Source organism: Ambystoma mexicanum, chromosome 10 (assembly GCF_040938575.1).
Source record: "Ambystoma mexicanum isolate Mex_15411 chromosome 10, UKY_AmexF1_1, whole genome shotgun sequence".
NCBI classification, from domain to species: domain Eukaryota; kingdom Metazoa; phylum Chordata; class Amphibia; order Caudata; family Ambystomatidae; genus Ambystoma; species Ambystoma mexicanum.
In genome coordinates this window covers 532,857,354-532,885,160 of record NC_090932.1, presented here as the reverse complement: position 1 = coordinate 532,885,160, position 27,807 = coordinate 532,857,354, and the positions used below count along the sequence as shown (strand labels likewise).

The following is a 27,807-nucleotide window of genomic DNA, read 5'->3' as shown; positions in this document are numbered from 1 at the left end:
TCAGGATAACCGATGTTTGAGTTTCATCTTGCGAACACATGGCACGTTGAAAAGCTCTGGCTGGTCAAAGCCTTCAGTGGAATAATCAGTAGATACTTCTTCATCTTCCTAGGCACCCACCCGAAAAAGGGACAGGTAGAGGTGGAACGCCTAAGGGACAAGTAGGACCACTATAAATGAGAAATTGGACTAAAAGACTTCTGTCTCCCCACTCCCCTTAACTTATGCTTTGACATTTGTTTTTCCTGATGCAACCTTCTAACCACTTGATGTTGGGAGACAAATGATCTAGGTTTATTTTTCTCACTTATGTCACCAATTGCACATGGATTAATATGACCAGTACTGTTAAGTTGAATGCTTTTTTGGGGCTATATTGTACAACCAGGTTCAAGTGGGCAAAGGGAAGGTACATTACAAAATAAGCAAACTAAACCGGTATGACTTTTTCTGTGGGGCTGTAATGCATACTCAAGGGATTGCCCCTACTGTTGTTGGCTGGTGCAGATTTTTACCAATAAACAACATAAGGGTGCCAACAGCAGAACACAGAGTTTCTTAATTGTTCACATTAACTTCTAGCCCCATATAGAGTGCTATGATGTAGGGACTCAGGTACTTGCTGAGAGGTACATCGATTGTGTTCCTTTGCTAGTCCACAAAAGTAAACACCAAGACTCAAACGTTGTGTATGAAAATAATTTATTACAAATACTTTTAAATAGAATGTGACAATTTCTTGTAATTGAACTGTATTTAATTGTCAAACTGTGATCGGACAGACAAAGGAAAAAGGAATAAGAGAAAGAATGAGAATTGGAATTAAGCTCTGCTTCACCCACGCAACTTTCAATCCAAAAAATAAAGTACAATAAACTTCAAGGTATTCTCGGTATACTAGCTTATATGAGTCCCAGAATTGCATTCTGTAGGGAACACCCTGTTTCTATCGGGGCGTTCACTGTTCAACACTGTGGGTCTAATGCTGAGGGTCACTCTAGAGTTCGATGTCTCTGTGTGGCAACTTAACAACAGATGATAAAGTATAGCCCCCTCTACAGGGGCATCTGCAGAGACGTTTTGCCGAGATATATGTCTCGCCTAGCCTTGACCTGGACGACAGGATAGAAGTGGACTCTTATCTGGGCAGTTGTGTTATGTCCGCTGGCAATCCCTGGTTAGGTTATTGTTTAGGTTCAATTAGGTTTCTAATATGAATGAGAAGAATGGGAGCTTCCCATATGTGGTGGAGGACTCTTAAGGGAATGAGCCACTCCACGTTATAAGGACAGTCAGCAGTCTTCTAACTGTGCCATTGAATCACCTTTATGCTGTGCAAGTCCACCGGAGGAACTTACTGCAAGTGCTCAATTCCATGCATACGGCATCCGACTCTCACTAGCTCTAGAGCCAGATTGTTTGACGTCTTCTGTGGGGTTTATTCTGCTTTTCCTCCCAAAACACCCTTGCTCCAATCACATAGTCCCCTTCTTCTCCCAAGTGGAACAGCGATACTCATCTTGAAGTTCTAATGGCATTTCTACAATGGCAGTCTTTTCACATGTTCGGGTTCTCTCAAAAAATGCCCCAATAAGTCTCTTTAGGTCTCTATTCGGTGTCACAGAGAAGCATTTCACCCTTTAGCAGCCATTCAGGCTTCTGATATGGATTCCTGAATAGGCTGATGTTATATGGCATCCTTGTCTCTCCACTGCCAATCTGACCAAGGTCGCCAGTTGACTTCCCCAGGACTGACTGCCAGTTCTATGTTGAAGACAGGCTAGTTCAGAGCTCTGGAGGCTTTTTGCTTGGTATTTCACAACACTCCAGCCCCAGAGTCCTTATCCTATAGTCCCCAACCCAGTCTTGTTTTTCGCCTCTTTGCCGATGTCTGCTTGTATGTAAGGTACCTCTCTCTCCACTATGTACTTAGCTAACAGCTGATAGACCTCCTTTCGGCACATGCCTAGTTCATCCTCCTAGCTCACTCTCACACACCCCATACATGTAGGGTGCATGTGCGCCTCTTTTTAATCTGCTACTTCTCTCTGGTTGTCCTCCAATGTTTGCTCTTTTGTTCCACCTAACCCAACCTTCTCCTGAGTTCCTCTAGCCTACATCCTTAGTTCCTACCATCAACACCTTCTTTCAGATTTCTATCAATACCTCCTCCATAGGTCCTTCTGTCGCCATCCGTTCCTTAGATACTCCTATTACCTCTTCCTACTCAGAACTTTTGTTTCCCTTCAACTACCTATTACTTGACTACTCTTACCACCTATCCATATATATTTCTATCACCATCTCCTCCTTAGCTTCTCCTATTACCACCTCTTCCTTAGATCTGTTGATTACTAACTCCTATTCAACACATTTCCCCACCTCCTTTTTGACTTCTCACCACCCCCTCCTCCTCAGATCCATCTCTGCCAAACACCTCTCTCCTTCCGGCCTCTCGTCTCTCCAACCACATCCAAAATTGCTTTGGCAGCGTCTTCAAAATCCCACATCTGTGCTCTCCCTGTCCTTGGTTTTGAAGAGCAGTGACCCCTCCCACGGACCCAACCCTCTTCTGATGGTCTGCATCTTTGTGTGATATTTCTCCCTAATTGGGATTGGTTGTTTCCTAATTGAGTTATTACTTCAGGCACTTGTATTGTATTAGTGTTGGCCTGCTGCACTGTGCAGACTTAGCCTGTAAAAGGATGGTCTGTTAAAGTGAATCTCAAGGTGCGATGAAGTATGCGTTCTGGGATGAGAGGGCTGCATTGCTCAAGCAAAGTCCCTGCTGTTCGCAGTGCACCTCATCCAACAATGTCTCCTCCTGGAGAGTAGTGATCCCCAATATTCCTTTCTCTTTGGTCTGAAGTTCATTGTCAGTATTTTAACTTATTGCCAAACATGGGAGCCTTTTTATTTTTTATTTATAAAGTGCAATGTAGTTTAAAAAAAAAACTTTACACACGTATCCAATAAAAGGCATACAATAACATTTGCATATACCACGTAATTTCACGTTACAATAATACATTCATGCTTTACTTAAAAGAAAGCTTTTTGTTCAATCATGGTCCATAGTTTAATTGTTGAAATAGTCAAGGTCTGCTGGTCTCCCTTTAGGCATCTTAACCAAAAATATATAGTTTGAATCATATCACTGGAATGAACGTATATTTGCCATAAAATATGTCATGCAATTCCAAGAGCTCCTCACATTCAGTAAGTAGCTGTTTAGTTGTTTCAACTTTGCCCACCTTTTTACATATTCTACATTTACTTTCATTTTTAACAATTCCGTACCTTAGTCCTAGCACAGCTAAACGTTGCAGTGCATTCATCTGCAGCTGCAGAAACTTGTGTCTAAACACTTTTTTTTTAAATTATTTTATTCAAACAAACAACATTACAATGAACATAATTAAAAACATTTAACAACACAAACACTGCACTCCCCATTCCCCCCCACCCTTATGAGCCTGTTTGTTCCTCGCCTTCGGTGTCTGTTCCGTGTGTCAGGGCGTCGCTGCTTTTGGATTCTGCTGGGGCCGATACTACTCCAAACATTTCAGCTATCAACAGTTTCCATGCCATGAGGGAGCCCATTTCCTCATCCCCCCCCCCCCGAGTTACTAGCCTCCTGCCACACAACTGTTTCAGCCTCCGCCCATTTTTGTAAGTCCTTCCACCAGACCTCCACTTGTGGCCCATGACGCTCCTTCCACCCCATAGCGATCCTCCGTTTCGCGAGCACATATGCCAAGTCTTTCAATTTTCCAACATGTTTGCGTTTCCGCGCTCTGGGATATCCCCCCAGCAAGCAGGCCCAGGCCGAGTTTATTATGAGTGTGACCCCCCTTCTTCGCTAGTTTCTGTGCCACCTCACCCCAATAGACTTCAATTACCGGGCACGCCCAGAACATGTGTATCATGTCTGCATTCTCTTCGTCACACTTAGGGCAAGCCTGGCGCCCAACGTTTCTGAACCTTGATATTCTCCGAGGGGTCATGTACGCCCTGTGCGTTATGTATAACTGTTGTTGTTTAAACCTGGCATTTCTCGACACCTTCTTATGATATCCCAAGGCCCGTTCCCACATCCCATCCTCCATCGGGGCTCCCATCTCTGTTTCCCATTCTGATCTCAAATGCACCAGGTCCTTCCCGATCTTAGTCATCAACATCTCGTACAACCTGGACACCTCATGCCCACCCTCTGATGTATCGTATATCACTCCGACGGTGGTGTCCGTCTCCTCCGCCAAAATGGTTTCAGGCCACCTACTCCGGATCTCCTGTACTACCCTGTGATAAGTGACATATTGGCCTACGTGCAATCCCGACGCTGCCCCAAGTTCCTCCAACTCCATAATAGCTCCATCCTGCCAAATATCTCCCAAGGTGACTAGACCCACCGATTCCCAGTAAGTCCTAATGATTACTTGCAGTTGCCTGTCCCCCTTTGCCAGTGCGACCAGCGGTATCTGCGGGTCACACGGGAAAGGGTCCTCCATCATTCGGCAGGCTCGGCGCCACATGTTCCATCCCAACAACAGCATCTTAGGGCACTCCCTCATGTCCGAGCTAGCCACCCAGATCAGTTCCCGCAAGTAAAAAGGAGCACAGTTCCTCCCGAACAACCTGTGCTCGGGGTTCTCCTCATCAGAGAGCCACTTAGCCACGTACTGCAATTGTGCCGCTACATAATAAGCCTCAAAATTAGGCAGTTTAATACCGCCTTTCTCATAGAAGTTCTGCAGCTTCCATAATGCAACTCTGTTTCGGGTGCCATGCCACAGAAAGTCTCTGCACATACTGTGCAGCTTAACAAAAAACTTCTTAGGGATCATGTAAGGGATATTGTTGAAATAATGTAAAAGTCGAGGCAGGACCACCATTTTAAGCATAGCACCTCGGCCCATCATCGCTAGGGGCAACTTCTCCCAAAACCTCATGCACTTCCCGATTTTTTCCATGGCTATTTCAGTGTTGCACCTGTGTTCTTCCTCAATTGAATGATACACATCTATCCCCAAGTAGCGGAAGGAACTCACCGCCCACGGAATCTGCAAAACAGGTAACCTCTCTATAGGCCTTCCCACGTACCTGCCTAGCGGGAATAGGTAAGATTTCTGAGGGTTCACCGCTATACCGGACATACTGGCATACCGCTCCATCACCTCCAAAACATACTGAAGATTCTCCTCCGGGTACTTTAGATACAATAACAGATCATCTGCGTACAAGGATATGAGATGACTCTCCCCTCCCACCTCAATGCCGATCGGCTCGTATTGTTGCCTGAGGTATATTGCCAGGGGCTCCAGGGCCAGAATGTACAGCATCAGGGACCATGGGCACCCCTGCCGAGTGCCTCTGCCCATCTGCCATCTCTCCGACACCACTGCACCCGTACGGACCCTGGCTAGCGGTTCGCTATATAGCATTTCAGCCCATCTAATGTAGCCTGGCCCCATCCCATACCCTCGCAGGGCCGCCAGCAACCACGGCCACTTCACAGAATCAAACGCTTTGACTGCGTCCAATGCCACAATCGCCATTTCACCGTCATAACTGCACCCCCATTCAAACACTCGGTGGAGTCGTCTATGATTGTGAGTTATATTCCTACTCGGGACATAGCCCGTTTGGTCTGGGTGAATTAGCTTACCGATCACTCTCCGCATTCTGTTGGCCAAAACAGCTGTCAGGATCTTGCTATCCTGATTCAACATCGACAGGGGCCTGTAGGAGCCAAAACTATGTCCAGGTTTATTGGGCTTGGGGAGCGGTATAATGATCGCCTCCCTGAGTGACTCCGGCAACCGTCCCGCCTCAAATGCCTCGTTGAGCATATCTAGCATGGGTGGGAGCACCTCCTCCTTATACATTTTATAGAATTCGCTAGGGAATCCATCTGCCCCCGGGGCCTTACTGGTGGGCAACTGCCTCACAGTCTCTTTCAGTTCCTCCTTGTGTCTAAACACTTGCGTAAGGAATTTTAAAATAAATTGCTGTGGTTGATCATACATATAAATCAATGTGATGAACACTTGCACATTTCTTTGTTTTTCAACATCACTCATATTCTCACCGTAATCCCAACGTTTCACTTTTTCCTCTAATGTTTACTTGGTAATCTCAATATGATGCTACTTATTTATATATTGAGGTAGCATTCAAATTTCTTTAAGATGTTTCATTAACATATTCGTCAATTTACATTCGTTAGTATTTAAAATGCAAACCAAAAACACATTCAGGGGATAATCAATGAATATTATTAACTTTAAAATGAATAATAGTCCTCTTAACTTGGCCATAGTTCTAAACACCTAGTTCCAATCTAATGCTTTGATGGCAACACTATCTCAGTACTTTCCTCCAAAATCTGCATTTAAATAGATCCAACCACCCAAACTTATCAAACATTTTTGTCTCCATAACATATAAAAGAGATGGAATAAGATATTGTCTCGATATCAATAATAAACCTGTATTACTGTACCCTCCAAAATAGCATGTAAATAATTTATTTGGGTCACTCTGTGCGTTAACTTCATGCTTGGAAAATGTTAACCCTTGAGGTCGGATTGAATTGAGGCAAAAACAACCCCTAAATATAGGTACATGTCAGTAGTTACTAATTCCAAATCCTGCATGTACCTGTTTTTATTTATTTGCAAATTCTGGTTGCCAAAAACTATGATTTTAGAATTTTCTATGGATTATTGTGTTGAGACTTTTTTAGTCCAACTGAAGTGTGATTTAATAAAAGAATGTCGTCGGCATTTCCCATCCATGCTGTATGCTTGTTTGCAATTTCTGGTGGAAAATATGTGCCTGCTATAGTGCCTTACTATAAGGGTATTACTTAAAGATTCTGTGGGACTATCAGATTGTGTAATCCTCTGCACTATGTCTCTTAAAGGACCAGTTCTTAAAATGTGACTAACTCTTGACCCAGGTTTTCTGGGGCGTGTCCATGGGATCATTCCCATACCTCCTCTGGACCCTGTATGACGGAGTTGGTGGCAGCAGAGGGGCCACCATGGGCACCCCTCACACACCCTAAGGGTCAGGTAGGGGACATTGTCAAAACTCACAAAAAGTAGGTTGAGGAGAGGCTGTTGTGATACACTCCACTGCTACCCTTTAGTGTGTTGGGAGTTGAAAATTGGGGCCCATTGCTGCCATCTGATCCATGATAAGGGGACTGGGGTGGAATTGGGGGGGGGAGGGTTCTCCTCACCACCACCCAACACCTGGAACAGAGTTTCGCACAACGGCAACAGTAAAGCCCATGACTGCTAAAGTTAGGTGGTAATGACTAAAAGGAGATACAATGCAGGAACCATCACTAATGCGGGCCCTTTACTACATGCCTACAATGGAAAAACCTTATGTTCAGTGCCCGAGAAATGTATTTGCTTAATATCAGTAACCCCGTTTATCACAGGATTTGAAATTGCTCTGAGCTATTTAATTATTTCCTCTAGCCTGGGAGTGTCTGGTTAGCTTGACACAAGCAGCTACTTTTAGGTCTCCATGCCAACTTGTTCTATACAAATATCCCTTTGTGGCATTAATTGTGAGCGCTTGGGATGGTCTATAAAGAGGCAGGAGGTCACACCCAAACGACATTTAAAGTATAAATGATAAGTTACTCACTGTAGTGACCAACGTAGTCCCCTTTCCTCCATACTGCATGGGCGTCCCTTCCAAGGGAGGTGAGACAGAACCTTTTTCACCAGAAAAAACCTTCTTCCCCTTTAAATTTAGAGGCGCACAGGGGTGCGGCCCTGGGAGCATGTGCTGCCCTGAACCCGCCCTCCGGCGCCACACCTTACTCCCCATAGACGCGTCGACAATAGATTAACATTACCTAATGACACCAGTTTTATTAGGGGGGAGGTTGGTGGGACATATGGAGGAAAGGGGACTAACGTACTAAGGACTAAGAGTACGTTAGTCACTACGGTGAGTAACTCATAATTACTCTTACGTCCCGTCCCCTTTCCTCCATACTGCATGGGCGATTACAACTGAGTGTAGCACCAGGGTGGAGAGGAGACCCTCCTTAAGCAAACATGGTTCTAAGAACCGCCTGTCTGAAAGCCGCGTCTAATCTAGAACCGGCATCCAAACAGTAGTGCTTGCAGAAAGCCGAAGGGGAGGCCCATGTGGCTGCCCTGCTAATGACTTGCCAGGGGTCATGCTGCTGGAAAGCAATGGCAGTTGCCTTGGCTCTGACCACGTGGGCGTGCATGTTGGCCGGCAGTGGCTTATGCTGTCCCTCATAAGCTTCTTTGATGGCCGAGACCATCCAATAGGCTATGGAGGCCTTAGAGGCCCGATACCCCGGTCTTGATCCGCCGAAGGTGACAAAAAGTGTTTCTGACTTGCAGAAGCCCTTGGTCCTGTCCAAGTAGAATTTCAGTACACGCCTGACATCAAGGCAGTGCAGAACTCTCTGTGCCTCGTCTTTGGGCTCTGCAAAGAATGTATGTAGCACTATTTCTTCTTACAGATGGAATACGGAAGGCATCTTGGGCAAGAATGCTGGGTGTGTCAGCAGGACTAGTTTATCCCTGCGAAATGTAGTATATGGCTCTGAGGCAACCAGTGCCTGGATTTTGCTGATTCTGCGAGCCAAGGTGAGGCCGACTAGCAAGGCTGTTTTAATGGTGACCAGCCTGATGTCCACGGACGCCATTGGTTCAAATGGTGTGTGCGCCTGGGCACCCAGTACTATGTTGAGGTCCTACACGGGGTGAGGCCTCTTGATGGGCGGGTAGTGCCTGGCGAGTCCCGTCAAATGTTTCCTGACAATCGGATTGGAAGAGGAAAAGATCTCTTCCTCCGAGTTTCTGTTAGCCCCAATGGCTGCCAAGTAATTGCGGCAAGTGTCTACCTGCACCTCTGTGTGGTTGAGGTGCGCCGAGAAGGAGAGCACGTCATCCAAGGTACATGCAAGGGGGTTGATACCCTTAGAGTCTGCCCAGTGACAGAACCTGGTCCACTTGCTGCTGGCGCCCTGCATGATCTCTAAATTAGCCTGGGAGAGGCTGAGGTGATCTAGCGTTACCTGTTCAGGAACCACGCTGTGAGGGCTAGTTTCTGTGCTGCAGGGTGGATGACCCTGCTGCACCAGAAGATGTCCTGGGCCCGTCGGGAGGTGAATGGGCAGCCTCTCAAAGAGGCTGAACAGCTCCAAGAACCATGGCCTGGCCGGCCACCATGGTGCTATTAGAATGATGCTGAGGTGGCGAGATTCCTTGATCTTGCATATCACCCTGTGTATCAGTGGTGTAAGTGGGAAGGCATATGCTGTCATCCCGTCCCACTGAATCTGGAATGCATTGCCCAGGGAGCCAGGGCCCTGACCCTGCCAGGAAGCGAACAGTTGGCACTTCCTGTTGTCCCATGAGGCAAAGAGGTCCACATGGGGGTGTCCCCATTTGTATAAGATTTCCTGCAGTACTAGGTCGTTCAACTGCCACTCGTAGTTGTCTGCCCCCAATCTGCTGAGCCTGTCTGCCTCCAGGTTGGATTCCCTCCCCGGCAGGTGGACAGCCGTGAGGTAGCTGTTGTTCTCCAGAGCCCATTCCCACATGCTGACTTTGAGTCTGCACAGTGGGGGGGATCTGGTACCTCCCTGCTTGTTGACATAGAACATGCTGGTTGAGTTGTCTGTCTGAATGAGGACGACCTTGCCCTCGATAACCGGAAGGAAGGCTCTGAGCACCAGCCAGATCGGCTTCAGTTCCAGCCAATTGATGTGCTACTCCTGCCGGGTCCAGGTGCCATGGATGCAGTGGTTGTCCAGGGTGGCCCTCCAACACTCGAGAGAGGAGTCCGTGGTGATGGTGACCTGTGGTGTAGGTTGCCGGAAAGGCTTGCCCAGCCGAAGGTTGCAATCCCTGGACTACCATGTGAGGTCCGGGTGAAGTGATGGAGGAATGTTGATCATCTCTGACTGAGAAACTCGCTCCTGGTTCCAAGAGGCTGCAAAGTGCAGCTGTATCCTCCTCATCCTGAGTCTCGTGTGGGGAACAGCGAAGAGGAATGCTGCCATGAGACTCAGTAGGTGTTGGTACCACCAGGCCAAGGTCACTTCTCTGCTGAGGAAGTGCGTGGTGGCCCTCTTGAGGGCTGTGATCTTGTCCTCCGAAGGAAAAACTCTCTGAGTACGTGTCCCAAATGAGACCCAAGAAGGTCAGTCTCTGCGTGGGCTGCAGCTGCGACTTCTTGAGGTTGAGTGAAAAACCCAGCTCGTGCAGTGTGTTCATGTGAGCGTAGGAAGTATTGTGCAATGCTTCCGGAGATGTCGCCCTGATGAGCAAGTCATTGAGGTACGGGTAGATGTGGTGGCCCTGCGATCTGAGGAGGGCTGCTACAGTGTTCATCAGCCTGGTAAAGAACCTGGGGGCCGAATGGAGGCCGAAAGGAAGCACCTTGTATTGGAAATGGTAGCCCATGATCCTGAATCGTAGAAAAGAACGATGAGGCTGCCAGATCAGGACATGTAGGCACGTATCCTTCAGATCCAGGGAGCACATCCAGTCTCCCTTGCACAATGTCTCCGCTATCAAAGCTGGCGTAACCATCTTGAATTTTTGTAGAGGTAGGGAGAGGTTGTGGGTGGAAAGGTCCAGCACAACTCTCAGGCCCACCTGGTTGTTCTTCTGAATGGTGAAAATCCTGGAGTAAAAGCCCAAGCCTCGATGGGAGGCTGGGACATCCGTCACTGGCTGGCTCTGGACGAGCAAACGGATCTCAGCCAAAAGAGTTGCTGTCCCAACCTGTGGGAGTGGAGGGGAGGAGGGAGGAGAGGCTGGGATAGGCAGGCGGTATCCCATGGAGACTACAGAGAGGATCCAGGGGTCTGCAAAATTCTGGCACCAGAAATGTGCAAGCCTGCCCCCCACTGGAGACACGTGGACCCGGAGGGGTGTGTCATGCCTTCTTTCCCTCTGAGACTGTTGTGGAGGAGGGGATGAGGGGGACTGGAAAAAGCCCTTACTCCCCCCCCTTTTGTTGTTTGCACCGATGTTCAGTCGGTGAACGGTCAGGCTGCCTGGACCTTGGCTCTTGGAAGCCACAGAACCATACGTATGTACAGCGCTTGTCCGAGCGCTGTTGTGACTGGGTGTACATTTTGGGTGTGGTCTTTGTCAAGATGGATAAAGACTTGGCCGGTTGTGACCCGTTTTTGTTTTTTTCCAGCTCCTCGTACGTTGTGGAGTTCAAGAGGTCACCCTCTTCGAACAGAAGATCTAAGATGCGATCCTGGACATCCAGGTTGAATTTCGTTGCAGAGCCAGGCCGTTCTTCTCATGTCCGTGGCAATGCAGATGACACGGCCAGAGGTGTCAATGTGGGCCATGGTGGACTCCATGATGTCCTCCGCCACCATCTTGGCCTCTGCCAATCCCGCCTTGAATTGTGATTGGCTCTTCGCCAGAAGCTCTGGGAGGAAATCCACAATTTCTTGCCAGAGCTTCTGGTTGATGGCTGCCGAAGGTGCAAGGACGCGTTGGAATACAGCTTCTTCCGTTATGCCTCCAAGATCTTTGCCTCCTTGCCTAGCAGTGCTGCAGAGGAGGAGGCTGAGGACGACTGAGGCTTGGAGTATAGTGATGCCGAGGCGATCACAGAGGAGTGTGGCTGAGGATAGGCCCATAGCAAGAGTGTATCCTCCTCCATCTGCCTGTACTTGGCGTCCAGGTGTTTGTTCACCGGCTGGGCGGAGTGGGGCTTGAGCCAACCCTTCTTGGCCAAGGTAACTACGTCCTCCTGCATCGGGATCCCCATTGTGGTCACAGGGCGTAGCATGAGGACTTCTGCGAGGACCCCTTCTGCTGGTTGCTCGACCTCGGGTTGAGGAAGGTCAAGATGGCGTGGTGGGGTCCTCCTCCTCCTCATCTGTGTCCACCTGCGGGTCCTATTGGTCAGGGACTGGAGATGGGGAGTTGGGAGCCGGGGGCTGCGGTGTGGCGACCAAAGCTAGAGACTGGGGCAGAGGCTGTTGCAGAACCGCCTGCACATGAGGCTGAACAGGGACCAGGGGCGTCTGCACCAGAACCTGCGGAGCCGGAGCCATTGGCGGGAGCATGTCCCTTATGGTGTCCCTGAGGATGTCCCCCATTCGAGGAGATTTCATGAGCCCGAGGAACCGTTCAAAGAACCTGTCCTCGCAGGCCGGTTTGGTGGTAGGCGATATTGATGGGGTAGCGAGGGGCTGCTGGAGCCGTTGCGTGCCCTGCCCATATACACGCAGCGGGAACCTGCCTTGTGAAAAGGAAGGGTAAGCTGTAGACTGCTGTCAAACAGGTATGTACCTGGCTGACACCAGTCCCACCTTGACACACAATCCTTCACCTTCTGACTTCCCTGAAGCGGCATCGGCCGGATGGCTGGATTTTCTGGCACAGCGGCCACTTTGTCGAGCTGCCTTCCACGTGCCTGCGTCGTGTTGCTCGGCTCGCTGGGCCCCGCCTCGTCCAGGACTCTTGAGTGTGGCTCATGGGGCCTATGCTGTTCCTCAGGCCGAGGCCCGGTAGGCATTTCGCCCTTGGCGGATCTGCCGGTAGAACTGCATGTAGGCGCCCCCCCCAGACATGTTGTCGGTACTAGGTCATAGTCCCTCAGGTGAAGACCCAGTAAAGGAACCTTCCGATCCCTCAGCACTGTCACCAGGAGGATCTACTGACCCCCTTCGGCCTGGAGGCTGGTAGCCGATTCAGCCTCGGTACTTGTGCTGGTACCAGGTCCTGAGCGGTCCCTCCTGCGCTGGCGAGTCCTTGGGAAGGAGTCTCCCTTGCGGGGTGCACTGGAAAAGAGCGGCCCTACCTTGGGCCTGGGTCGATGATAGATAGTCTTTTAGGTCCTTTGGAGGCGATCTCTGGAAGAGCTCCCTCCACCTGGCTAGTCTGTTCTTCAGAGACCTCGAGGAAAGTGCTTTGCACGCGGTACAAGCTTGCCAGCCGTGGTCTGGGCCAAGGCACCGTAGGCAGAGGGCGTGGGGGTCTTTAGTCAGTAAGAGCCTGTCGCAGGATGGACACCTGCTGAACCCTGTAGAAGTCGTCATGCACCTGGGAGGAGCGTGACGCCTGAGGACCGAGTACCTGAATGATAAAAAGAAAAAGAAATACAGAAGAGAAGTATCCGCGCGTGGAATTACATGGCCGAAGCCAAACCCAGGAGTGCAGGTGAATTCGCCTCATTCCCGTCGATGCGGAAAAGGGGACTGAGGTGTGTCGCCTCAGGGCAGAGTCTGGGCAGCCCATGCTCCCAGGGCCGCAATCCTGCGCGCCTCTAAATTTAAAGGGGAAGAAGGTTTTTTCTGGTGAAAAAGGTGCTGTCTCCCATCCCTTGGAAGGGACGCCCATGCAGTATCGAGGAAAGGGGACGGGACGTAAGAGTAAGGATCATACATAATGGACAACAGGATAAAGTTTGCATCTCATGCTGAAGATATTTGCAGCTTGCCATGTACTAGATCCTGGTTCCCAGAAGTAGATCCTTCCTACCCGATACCGAGGAGCTGGCTTTAGCTCCTGTTGCAGCAGAGTAGTACATAACTCCAGTATAACCTAGCATTCATGGAACACAAACTGAAAACAAAATAGTGGCCTGGCAGGAAGGATCTGCTTTCCTCCATCAATATCATAAACAAAGAAAATAAAAACACATTTAAGCAGACCCTCAAAGAGAGCCTGGTCCATAGGGAGGGCAAAGGGCCCTATGTAAAGGATCCCATGAAGAGCATTGGTGTGGGAATTGTGAGAAGAAAATGTTGCATTTGGAACAGGCTGCCAGCAGAGCAGTATACACAGGGAAGGAAGCAGCGAGTTGAGAGGAGATTGGTACAGAGGAGAGAGTAAGAAGGCTAGAAAAACGATGAGGGGAGGAGTTGAACAACAGGGCAGTGGAGGAGACAGTATTGGGCTAGGGAACCATGCACCCCACACAAAAGGAGTGTGTGAGAGTGGTGGTAGGAGCGACAAGCTCCTGGCGAGGCAAACAGCAAAATAATGAAGAAAGGAGCTATACGGGTGATCAGAAGAGGGAGTACTCTCAAGGGAAAGAGTATACATGTTTGCAGAGACATGTTTTTCATAAAGAACAATGGAGAAGATTGCTATTGTTCAGATCGAGAAGAAGAGTGTACACATCCAGAATGAATAATAGCAGATACTCCTATAGAGAGAACAGAAGAGACGTTACTTGCATATGGCAGGTAGTAGCAGAGGTAGTGTTAGGGAGAATTCTCATTTTATGGCTAATTTCCCTTACCTATAGAGTCCCCCAGCAGCGTTGCTGGATTTGAAGGGTTTGTTTGTTTTTACCTGCTTAGAGTGAGACTCTTTTTCCCACTCTTAGGCATTTTTGCTATGTGTGTTCTAGGCTATTTTTGTGTTTAATGCCTATGGGATCTTTCTCAACCCCATAGAAACCATCTTTATTGACATGTGTTACACAGCACCCTCCGTGCAGTGACACAGGGGTGTCGTAGCAACCCCCAAACATAGACTCCATACCCTGGGACTGACTACTGTCTCCCAGGGCATGTAAAGTCCCCATTGACTTTACTAGTCAAATCCTATGAACTAAACCATTACAACCCATCTCACTATGGAGGTACTGGAAGGGGTTAATAGTTTTTCCCCTATGTCCATTTTCGAGAGGATACCCTAAAGTCCCTCTCTCAAAAGTTTCTGGCTGGTGGCAGTGGTTACTACCATAAATATTCGACCGTGAATATTTCCCTATGGGATTTTCCCATTGTTCGAGGCTACCACATTTTCTGACAGCCTCTAACATACCACCGGTGCATTTTAATATTAACTTTGCTCCAGTAGGTTTTATTTCCCAGAACTTTAATATAACTTCTTTCTCGTGTCTTTCTCTACAATCCTAACCCAGGTCAGGGATCCTTTGTTCGTCCGTTTGGCAGACTTCTACCGAGAAGCCCTCCTTTCGGTGCCACTGAGTCTGGGGTGGGTCCATTGTGTGGCAGGGGGAGTAGGACCCCTGGACAGGGTTGACTCAGCAACTCATGTTGCACTCTATCCTGATAGGCTGGAGGGTCTCCCGCTAAGATGACCACTCTGCTGTGTGAATGACAGCTAGGCTGTATGAATGGGGATCTTTTTGCATAAAAGCAGGGTCCTGAGGACTGGAAGAGCAAGACGTCGCCACTGGAATTAAGAAGCCGAAGAGGAGAGAAGCCAAAGACATCTGCAACGACTGAACCACCGGTGAAGCCCTGCTGCAGTGTCTCACCACTTTTCTCCACACGACGAGAGAAGATCTTCACCTGCAAGAGCCTTCTTCCCTTGAGCTGGTGGGGCCAACCAGTTTGCCAATCGCCTTCCCGGTCCTGCCTTGGTCGAATCTCCCGTACCCAGTACTCAGAGGCCGGCTAGCCAGGCACCAGTCCACCCGGACCGCGATTTAAAGGAGCGTACCTTTTATTCATCGGGCAGCTGGTTTATCCCTGGGTAGTGCAGTAACTCGAACCATCCTCCACGAGGAGAGCATCTCTTCCTCTGCTGGATCACACAAACTGCAGGAACTACCAGGAACAACCGCCACCGCAGGAGCCACTTCTCCATTTTAAGGTACATTGTTCCGCCAGGCCGCCCTTTCTTTGCGGTAGTGCTAAAGGTGTTTTAAATCCTTTACCTACCTGTTGGGTTGGCCGCCCCTCTCTCTTAACATTGTCTTTTCAAACCTTTGCAACCACCTCTTCAAATATCGTTAACCAAAGACTTGACTGCAGCTACAAGAACATTTTGCTCCTGGGCCCTTGCCCTGTACCACTAACTCTGGCACAGGCCTATTGACTCTGGTCACATTTGTTAGCCCTGCTTTCTCGAGATTGATTCTCCATTCGAACTGTGTGGTGCACCCCTTTCTTATAACTACTCTTTCTTCCCACTGTGTAATCATTGTGAAATGCCATGTTGCTCAGTTTTCATTCTAAGTATTGCTTATATTGATGCACTGTCTTGCTGAACTGGTTCACAACTGATGGGAAGTGGTGCTAGGATGTATAAGAACCTATTTCTGAATAACTTGTGCTTTCCCTCCCTTGTGAGGAATTGTTAGAGGATCCCTTGTGTGTAGTTTTCACTGTGCCGTTTTGCTCAGTTTTCCCTCTGGTTCACTTTGATCTACAATTCATATAGGGAGTGTGTATATTTTTCCTTGACTTAATTTAACTTGCTTGATACTTGTGATACATGTGTTTGATTAGAAATGTATAAAATAAATATATATCTACTTTTTAACTAAAAAGCTTTGGTCAGTGTTTCCTTGTGCCATAGTCGAATACACCTATAGTGTAAACCCTGAATACTGCTCATCTCCCTCTTGAGATAAGTCTGACTGCTCAGCCAAAGCTACCAACTAAATCTTTGTGGTACAGACTGATACCAAAGGGGATTTATTGTTCTCACCTGTAGTCCTAATCTGGTGTAGTGCTCCCTAAGGGAACTGCAATGGATTCTGCCTAACAGGTGGCATTCAGGTAGACATGTGGGAATAGCTCTCGTTAATGTATGGCAATGTACCTCCTGTCAAGAGAAAAAGAGGTGATGTGATAATCATAAAGAACAGGAAGAAGAAAAGTATCACTTGCAGAGAAAGAAAAGGAATTGTTACATAGAGCAGTTTGACAAAGCAAGTTAATAATCATATAGCATGGAGAGGACGTAACTTACATAGAACAGAGAATGTGTTACTCATGCAAGGAAAAGTTAGAAATATTGTCATGCAGAGTGATGAGGAAAGATGGTAGTGGTGGAGGATCAGGAGAGCAGAGCTTGTACCTACACAAAATAATGGAAAAACACAGTACAGAGTTAAATAGGATGGGCTCACTGAAAGCTGATGAGTATGTGTATTGGGAACCCCTGTTTTGCTTTAAAAAGATCTAAGAACTTAAAGCAAACATTGGTGCACATCTATGACTACAAACATGTGACCAGTTTGTGTGGCATGGCACCTGTGACCGGCATTTTAAATGTGGCAATTATTCTGTCTGTCCACGTATAAAAAATAAGGAAAGAAATTGATCTGTATGACCTCCAGTGGAAATGCAGAGAATTTACCAATTCTAAGAGCACATGGGTGATTTATGTGATTAAATGTCCCTGTAACCTTATCTAGATTGGCAGAACCAAATGCGAAATATGACAAAGGATCTGTGCGCATCGATCCTGTATTAAACATCAAATCCCTGACAAACCGTTGGTTGAACATTTTGTCTCTACAAAACAAGTATCCATTGACTTCCTACAGCGTGTTATTCACACTGTGAAAGCTGACACTCGGACAGCAGATCAAGATATGTCACTAAGGAGAGTGGGAAAAAAGTGGATACAGCTTTTGAACTCTGTACAACGTGGCTTCAATACGGGTTTTGAATGGGGCTTATTTTTAACTTGAGAAGAGAAATCAAGGACCCTCACGCTGCAATTTTCACATATGCATTGTGGCATTTACAACGTTCACACATGTGTAGACAGGCATTAATAATTAGCCTCAGGCTCCATGTTGAACCAACACTAAGATGGCCGCTGACGTGATGGAGCGGGATCTGGTTCCCAAAAAGAACATTGTGCCAGATACCCTCAGTATTGATAGCTATGTGACAGTCTTGTACATTACATGGAGTGGTAGATTATGATTTTTTCACTTTTGGGCAATCTTGCACTTAAGGAATTTGTTCATCTAGAAACAAGAAGTCATGTATCTCACATAATCATATGTTCAATCAGTTGATACACCATGACGAATAGGCTCTAAAAAGGCACCTTGGTGCAGAAGGATCTACCTTCGCATAGAGTATTGCAAGAGCCATCCACACTCCATCACGTGAAGGTTACGAATACTACGTGCCCTCAGTAATTCAAGTGTTATATTGCATGTGTGTTCTATGGCTTAATGAACACTGTTTCCAGTGCGTCACGGAGCAAAGAAGTCTGCACTCGGTGCGATCTGTGAGGTGAGCAGATGAATCAACTGATAACGCTGTTTGCATGCGTCATGCTACAGGGCATTTTGCCCATGCCCAATTTTCGGGCTGGGCATGTATTTTAGGAGATTGACTCCACTGATTTAGTACAGGGAACCGAAGGGTGGGCGATAGATACAACGAATGTTGCACTTGCACTATGCCAACTGATTGTCCAGTTCAGATGGGACTTAGTCACGCTTTAGTACACTTTTGGGGTGTGGTGACAATATTTAATTAGGCCACATTTCTCCAAATAGAAGTATGCCACAACCATAAATAGTAATGGAAGCTGAAGAGTGAGTGAGAAATTGAAAGCAAAGAATTCTGCGCATTTAGTGACATTTCACTTCATGACATTTGGCCGCAAGGTTGGTACCCAGTGCAAATTACATTTCACTGGGCAGTCTCTAGATAATAGACTGAAGAAGTCGTGTTTTACTTATTCTCTAGGTCTTATTCATTTGAACTGTGTATGCAAGAATAGCATATGAAAATAAATTACATTCCCAATTTGGAAATTATATTAAGGTTAATAGAGGCTCTAGGAGTTTATGAGCCAATGTGCTTGACTGGACATAGATCTCGCTTGTTTTCGAACAGTGTGGGAACCACATAGAGTAATCAGGGGTAGATCCTAGGAGAATAAGACTTGTTTAAGAAAGAGTGTGCGTCCTTTGTGAAGGCAGTTCTAGCATTAACAAGGAGAATGCAATAAGGATGGGTGGATCTCTGTTAGGTAGCCGAAACAAGTTTCTTAATACCGACATCCTTGATGTGGGATATTTTTCAACCCATGGGGAGAACTTTCTTCTGACTGATCCATCTTAAAGGTTTGGCTTTTATTTATGGCAGCTGAATATGACATTCTAAAAGAAAGGATGATGGATCATATAAATAACTATTGTCCCAAGTGGCCAAGGTTCCCCCTGCCCAAATCAAAAAGGATGTGTTCAAAATAACGGATGTAGTATGTTTTTCACTGTATTACTAAACCTGTCTGCACTCACTGCACTTCTTGCACTTTTTCTGCAGTCTTTGCTCATTGTTGCATAGACTGATCAATGATTGAATTTTAATGTGTAGATGAATAAAGTGTACATTTTGTTTTGGCAGTATGTATTACACAGCCTATATATGGAGAAGATTTAATGCATTAGTGATATATTTACATTTCTCCTGCAGCCTAGAAGAAATTAAATGAGAGGGAGGGGTAGCCTACTCTCTATTGTGTTGTTATGTATTGGGTCTGACACACAGGAGAAAATCAGTAGAATTTGAACTGACAATTGGGCAAGGCTGTCCTCTGAGAGGCAGGAGAGTTCAAATCCATTAGGAACAGACTGAAGTGGAGAGTTGTTAGTGATGTAGAGCAAACAGAGAAACCCATTCTAATCCAGAGAGAAAAAAGGGGTGGCATTTTCAGATTGGTTCAGAGAGCTGAACGCTCACACAGAGAAGACAATGTTCGTGCCAAAAGAGAGCAGTCAGTACACAGACCGTACAGGGAGAAAAGCTGGTACTCGGGAGTATAGATGTACACACATCAGAGTAGAGGGTGAGTAGAATGAGAAGCAACTGGTACTTGCAGAGAGGTGATTTAGTCATACAAAGAAATATAGCACAGAAAAGAATTACATAAATTGGAGAAATGGCACGTATTTCATCTACAGTCATAGCAGGCAGCACACATTCACACAGAGGCAGACTGATAGTACTTACGCGGGTAGGTCTCTTGTCATTAGAATAATCCCGAACAGGAAGATCACAGTCCCAAATACAGCAGCTGGCAAAAGCCATCCGGTGTAAAATCCTGAAAGATTGATATTTTAAGTTCTGAGAAGAAACACGGCACAAACAGTGAATACTCATGAGGCATACTGACATCAGGGAAAGCAATACTACATTAACAATGCACCTGCAGGAGATGGTCTGAGAAGAAACACTACAAACATTACCTGCAAACAAGGGACATTGTACCCTTAGTGTTAAAGACGTATACACATTTATACTGGGCAATAATAACACCACACACCTAGAACCCAAAAGAATATGCATGAAGCACTAAATGAAACATCATGTTTGTATTATTACTTTTTAAAATTGATATATGTGATTACTGCGCCCAAATAATTGCCTCCACTAAAATGTCGACTTTATTTCTTTCCCCTTTTCACCCCATATATATGGGGGGGACACCCCCCTGCTGCCCCCACATGTATTAAAACCTGTACCCATCTCCCACATTTATGTGGGGCGTAAAGGGTGTCAACATTTTTAAAAAAGGTCGACATTTTGGGTGTTGCAGTAATTGTAGTTGCAGTAAATGTATGATCCCTTTAAAATTATTATGTATACTTTGGTTTAAAATAAAACCTTTATACATACCCAACCTTAATCCCCTTTTAATTATATACCAGTAAACCACCAATAATGTCATCAAGGAGAGCTTGTTACACATACCTCTAATGTTGTGTTCCCTTTCGTTCTAAAATCATACCAAATCCCGACCTTATTTGTTGAATAACTTATTCTGTTTAGCCTTTGTAAAAATCTTGAGCATCCATCTTATTTTTCTGTTCATGCAATTTCAATCAACCTTTTCTTGGTTTCATATCACTTTAAGCACTAGATTTACTGGGCCATCTAAGGAACTAGGAGAAACATCAGCAGGAGATTTTGCTTTTATCAAAATACCTGTCTGTTCTCATTGAATGACTTATAATATACTACTGACAGTGCGAGGAAGTGCAGTTTTGCACAGGACGCTGTGGAATTGCTGTTTTGCCGAGCTGCAGATAATATTGTGCCAAGTGGAGAAATTTGGAGAAGACTACAGAGAGTCCTCTCTTTTCTCTTGCTGACCATGTTTCATTCCGTGATAAAAACCAGGAAGAAACAATATTTAAACTTCCACTCGGCGTGAAGCGTGCAAAGTGTGAGGAAATGCAGTTTTGCGCAGGATGCTGTGGAAAGGCTGTTTTGTCAAGCTGCAGATGATATTGTGCTGACTGGAGAAATTTGGAGAAAACTACAGGGAGTCCCTCTTCTCTCTTGCTGGCCACGTTTCGTTCAGTGATCAAACCAGGAAGGAATTATATTTACACTCCCACTCTGCACGAAGTGCGAGGAAGTGCAGTTTTGCAGTTGTGCAGCTCTTGCTGGTGCCGTGTGTTAAGTCCTGCCTCCGCGGCCCTGCACGCGGGGAGACAGAACGTGTAGGCCATGTTAGGCGCCGCAATGTCGCAGCTCCAACGGGAGCGAAAAGAATACACACCACACTCAGAGCGTTGTCTTGCCTGGAACTGCTCCCCGTCCTCGGGGGCGGGGCTTTTATTCAGACACCATGCGTCACCGCGTTGCGGGACGCAGGACGGATACAACATTCCTCCTTTATTTCAACTTAATTTAACATTAAATTAAAACATGTCCAAAACCATTATGCAGACAATAAACTACGAAACCCTGGGGTCCTCCCCTCTTACAGTCTGAATGGGGCCGGCTACCACACAAGTCTTTGAGCCGAGCGGGTGGCTTGGTGGCAGTTCTTAACCTATATCGCCGCCCTCTGGGGCTGAGCCCTACTGTCTCACTGGGTGCCTCGCCTTCCATGTCCGGCTTACCCATGTCTGGCTCGCTCCACTGCTCCCACGTCCTGTCGGCCACTTCTACCTCCTTCTGGAGGTGAGCGGGGTCCCCTTCGTTCGACTGGGATTCGTCATCTTCTTGGTGACATTCGCCATCAGTCCACAGGTTGCGTGGCACCGCCTTGAACCACGATGCGTTACGTGTCACCTGTCGGCGTCCTCTCTTTACCGTTACCATGGTCCCTTGTTTCTCACTGACAGTCCATGGGAGCGATTCGTAGCGGGAGTCCAGTTTGGACCTTGTCGGGTTCCGCAGCATGACCACCTGGTCGCCCACCTGGTGGTTGGACGGTCTCGACCTCCTCTTGGCACTCATGTGTACGTTGGCTCTTGTTCTCCTTCTTTCAGTGCGCTCTTTGTCGAATCCGTCCGAGGTCCTGCTGGGGTGATGGGGGATAGAGGACTTTATTACAGTGCCAAACATGAGGTCCGCCGGCGGAACACCCGTCGTGCTGTGAGGGGTGACCCGGTAGTTCCGTAGAAAACGGTACAGGTCGACTTTCCACGGGCTGGCATTTGCTTTCGACACTCTCAGCACTTTGTTGAGTGTCCTCATGAACCGTTCAACGTCAACATTCGCCTGGGGCCATCTCGGCATGATGTGGTGGTACCTTAGGTTTAGTTCCTGCAGGTACTGTTTGAATTCCTCCCCTTGGAATGGGGCGCCATTGTCGCTCTTGATTGTGGTGGGCAGTCCATGTGTTGCAAACATCTTCTCCATGGCAGGAATGACCACCTCTGCTGCCGTGGATTGAACAACCTCGACTTCGGGATATCGGGAGTGATCGTAAATGGCCACCAGGAGGTAGAGGCCTGCTTGTAGTGTACAGAAGTCGATGCTGATAGCGTCCCATCTATCAAGTCCACGTTCCGCTGACTGTATTGGTTCTGGATCCGGTGAAGCTCCAGTTATCTGGCAGGGTAAACAGGTGTTGATTAGTCTTTCGACCTTCTCGTCTATCTGTGGAAACCGGATTCGAGCTTTTGTCCGAGCCATCCCTTGGTGGCCTTCATGGGCTAATGCCACGATTCTGTCCTGGATGCTCGGCAGGATGACAATGCGATTACCCCTGAGCAGCAGTCCTTGCTCTGTGATCGACAGGTCCTGTCTCATGGTGAATATCCCCGTGAGGAACGCCTTTGCTTCCACTGTCCTGTTGTGGGTGTTCTTTAAGAAGGACTTCCAATCGCTTGAGATGATGGCATCCTTCACCAGGTCGCAGCACGGGTCCTTGTGTGTTTCCAACTCAATGTCCTCAATACTGACGGTCTTTGGTCTCATAGCCCGCACAATCTGGCATATGTGCTCCTCGGTCTCTTCGGCTATCTGGACTTCTTGTGGAGTCGCCGCTCGAGGGTGTCTTGAGAGGAAGTCTGCCGGGTTTCCACTTCCTGGCTGATAGGCCAGTTCAAAGTTGTACTGCTGGAGATGCAACAGCCATTTGGTTATTCTGGCCGGCGGGTGAGAGGATGTGCCCAAGAAGATGGGTAACAGGTGTTTGTGATCTGTAACTGCCGTGAATCTTCGTCCATAGAGATAGAGGTGAAAATGACGACACCCCCATAGTACAGCAATCGCCTCCTTCTCAATGTGCGAGTATCGCTGCTCTGTCATTGTGAGAGCTCTTGACGCGTATGCAATGGGCCTCTTCTCCCATTGCATACGGGACGCAGGGCGGATACAACACCGTGCTTACTTGTGGTAAGTGATTCACTCTGCTGCGATCATGTAAGCCCTGCGAAGCAAAGCTGGTGCACACACCTCAGGACATCCTAACGATAGTGCAACTGGCCCTACGAAGGTGGGCGGGCAGTCTGAGAACCCATCGTACTTAAATAGGAGTAAATCCCTCCAATAAAATAACCAGCTATTTTGGCAGAGTTCCAGACAGCCCGGTTGAACCTCCTGAATCGCTGGAAACCGGTGGAGAGGTTGTGAGTCATATGATATATCATGTACAGTAAATAGGGATGAGCAAGCTAGAATTGATCTTTTATTGTGCATATCCATGCAAGCTCCAGTTCTGTCACAAGAGCTGGCCAGGAGAGCCAGTTTACCTTTCAAACTGAATCCAACTCCAAGTGTGTTGATGGAACTAAGAGCAGCAGTCCTATTACATCCAATGCAACAACAGGATGTTGTCATGGAAAAATCACCCGCATTTTTTGGGCTAATTGACACCACTTCTGAACCGTTGTCAGTCTTGATATATGAGACATGATATTTTATTTATATCGTGCTCATACACAGGTGTTTCAGAGCACGGCCAGGCGAAGGGAGGGGAACAAGGGGAAAAACAAAAAAAACAATCCTACTAGGCCCAGTGACATTGAGAACACGCAAGTGCATGGGGGAGGGAAAAAGGGGGAAAGTGCATGGAAGGGAGGAGAAATTGGAAAGTGCAGAGCATAGGAGAAAACAAAATAAATAATAAGTCAAATAAATTAAATAAAGGTGATAAACAGTGGTAGTGCAGCCGGTAGGTGGCAAAGTGCTAGGTTAGTCAGATAGGGTCTATCTGATAAGTGCAGAAGAAGAGTGGGTGGGGGACTGTCTGGGTACAGATACAGGCCCCAGTGCAAGGGGTAGCCAGGAGGCAGTGCCGGAGGATGGCAGGGTGGGCAGGTACCTGGGCCCGAAGGATAGAGGGTGGCCGGGTGCATGGTGCCGAGAGAGAAAGCAGATCAGCAGGGGTGAAACGGGGGAAAGGCAGAAGCAAAGAGGAAGGTCTTGAGGAGCTTCCAGAACCGTAGATGGTTCTCCTCAAGTTTCAAGGTGGCAGGGAGGCAGTTCCAAAGGGAGGCCCCAGCCGAAGACAGATCTACCACCAGCTTGTTTCTTTCAAAAACGACTGACCCTGAGGGAGTTAGAGGTAGAGGAGCCCCCATATGACGAAGCACCATTCTCACCTGGGTTCAGAAGGAGAAGCTGCTCTTGGGGAGAAGAAGTGTGTTTGAGCTCCCCTCTAAATAATACTGATGTGACTCCTCACTCTTATTCGCATCAAACTCCCACAATGGGAGCTGAAGGTTCCGCTTTATCGACTTTTAATTTTGTATTGAAATCCCTTGTTAGATATTATGAGAACACCAGTCAGAATGTTTGTGATGTAAAATCTGTACTGCGATCTTTAAACTCAAAAATGTATTTTATATAGGGATTCATACCTGCTAAGAATATGGCAACTAGCAATTTTGTGCATCATTTATGTCCCAAGCGATGTGGGGGAAATGAGAAAGATCTATCCCTAGTAATTTTAAACAATGATGAGCCTATCCAGGAGAAAGCTTGCACTGATTGTCCTTGTGTGCCAGCTACAGTGCCTAGCCGGGCTGATTCTTTGCTTCACAGTGATTGCTATAGTGTGGAGGAGAGGCCGGCAAACTTGCAATTTGATTTGGAATGTGAAAACTGTAATAATCTGAATCAGCATAGTACTCTCCCCGGATTGAGTCCCGTCGTGGTTATTGTGGGGACAGGGGAGGGGTGCTCCAAATCACTGAACCCTGTGTGCCAACAGCCAAAGAAATCTAAAAATCAAATATCTATAAAAAGTAGGACGGTGATTTTGGTGAGAGAGACTGGTGCAGAAGTCTTCCCACCATTCTATTTGCTGGAGGAGGCGGACCCTGCTTTCTCAATATACTCTGACACCCGACCAAAGTGAAGCACAGTGGAGTGTTGCAGAGTGGCTGGTGTCCGGGGGCCAGGTACATTGGAATAAGGACTCTTGTTCTTTTTCTTTTCTTTTTCTCTGGAGAAGTGACTGAGCAACGGGAAAGCTAAACAGCTATTACGGCGTGGCCTAAAGGACACAAAGCTGCAATCCTGGGAAAAGGGTGAGTGCCACAATCTGTGTGTGTCTTTCTGCTTATGCTGCTAATTGGGCTGTGGCAAGAACTCTTTATCTCGATAAAGAAGGCTGCGGCTGTCAAATATTGACGTCTGCTCATAGTGCGGCATAAGGTGGGCTATGCCGAAGCACCAGGCCATCACACCCATCACAGCTGTCCCGGCGAAGCGCATTGCATTGGGCAAGAGACGCTTACGCTCTAACCTATCCATAATCCCTCTACAGGTTTCCACTACAAAGGAAACATCCTGCCTTGATGATGTTGTTGTGGCTCCTTTGGAGTCCAATCGGGGGCGACTGCTATGGAAATGAAAAAGAAGGCGACCCTGGGGTGTGGGTTCCCCCAACGGAGGGTAAGCTTGGAGGACACTAAGGGGACCGCCACAGCTGCCATGAAAATTATAGACTATTGCCCTCCTCTGGGACAAGCGGGCAAGGACCTGCTGATTGACTTGGCGTCCGACCTCACATCTTCAGAGCTCTATTCCCTGTTTGGGAACTAAAACTATTGAGACAGTTGTCCATGCTTGAATCACTGCGCTGCCAACAGCGCAAACGGACTCATTCACTATATCTCCTACCCCGAATTAAGTTTTGACGTCTTCACCTGTAGCTTCTGGTGCGCACAAACAGATGTCAGTAATCAATGAGCCTGTAATTTACGTGTCTCAGCTGACAGAGGATAATGCGACTAGCAGCTCTCTTCGTCCCCCTGGGTCCTCTATTCATTCCATTGCAGAATTATTCAGATCCATTACATCTGGGTCAATCAGCGAGGAGGAGGCAGAAGCGAGCATACAAACTCTGGGTTATGTGATCAATCCCTAGCTGGTCTTGGATGACAGCAACTCATCTGCTGCCATGGTTTCTATATTGAAGTCTCTTGGGATTCCTGATGTCGAAAATGACTGCTATTGCCTCTAAACTCAATTTGCTTGATAACAGTGTGGACAAATTAGCTCACCCGGTCAATGAGCTGCTGAAAACCTCCTACCTTCACACAAAGAGCTTGGACAAACTCTCCTTACGTCTGCTTTCCATCTCCAAAGCTATATCTACTACTCCTGCCGCGTTAAGGAATACCACTGAGGTAAATAATAGACCCACAATTGAATCTGCCACTTCTCCTGACCCCAACATCTGGTATCAAAGGAAGAAGAAGAAGACAACAAAACAGGCATCCATGTATGTGGATCGGCCTACAAAAAAAAGGAACATTGTTAAATCAAAAAAAACTATAGCCTCATCTAATCCCGTGGAAAAAGGGGGAGCGGCAGAAGGTGATCGACTTCTTGCCAACAGCGGGAAGCCAGCAACCAATTGTGTGGTATTTGTCGACTTGGAGGTGGAAGTCGAGGGAGAATCTGCAGTTAAAATGGTGAAGCCCAAGGCTAATACCAACAACAAACATGAAGACCTAACTGTACCTAACTGTACTTGGTGTAACATCGCGACGACAGGGCAGGCGAGCCTGATGCAATCTTGCCTACTGGCAATTGTTTACCTACCACAAGTGAGCCTCGTCTCTCTATCCCAAAGAAATGGATGGGCCTGATGGCATCCTCCGTTCCTCCTTCCGTAACTAAGGCAGATGAGGAATACCTTCCTGAAAACAACTTACAAAAAGGGGATGAAAAGTGTTCCTGCAGCTCCACGACCCCACAAGGTCATGCAGATACAAAGTTAATTCCTCAAGGCCCAGAATTCTTATTTGAACCGCTCTTGGTTCTTTAACCTGCTTTATGCAATTATACCACTTCGCCATATTAACAGCATGGATATAAAGATTGTGGACATGTGTGAGCAAACACAGCTCGCCAACTCATATTAATTTTCATTCTGAAGACACACTTATCGAACAACAAGCAGCTTTCTTCAAACCGGGCAACGACTGCACGGTGACAAATCTGTTTCCTTACAGAGCTCATGACCTACTGTCCTTGCCAGAAGGGGAAGAGCCTCTCCTGACCCTCTCAGGGAGAAGGGCTCTGGCTCGTTAACATATGGTCGAAGCACTGTCTCATGTGCATTTGAACCAATTAATGGCTAATTCCTCTGAGTTGGGCAGTAGGAACCAGGACATCAATACTCATTGGAAATGGTTGGTAAACCTAGTGGAAAAGAGCTGGGCTTGTGATTACGAACTCTAATATGTGTCATGATCCGTCGATCACGCCCTTTCTGGTCCTCCTGGTCCCTGGCACATTGGGTGTTACTCGCTGTTGTACACCCAACATGGCCGTATACACGGAACGCGGTCTATCGACCTTTACGTCCTATG

The 27,807-nt window shown here is 47.3% G+C and overlaps 1 protein-coding gene across 2 annotated transcripts in view; it reads right to left on the bottom strand.

Moving 5' to 3' along the window:
• ANO7 (anoctamin 7) overlaps positions 1-27,807 on the bottom strand; it is a 1,967,083-nt gene that overhangs the window by 1,086,782 nt on the left and 852,494 nt on the right. For both annotated transcript variants that reach the window (XM_069618104.1, XM_069618105.1), the window contains exon 10: positions 19,748-19,838. In XM_069618104.1, coding sequence (XP_069474205.1) covers positions 19,748-19,838 — 91 coding nt within the window. The remainder of the gene's footprint in view (positions 1-19,747; positions 19,839-27,807) is intronic.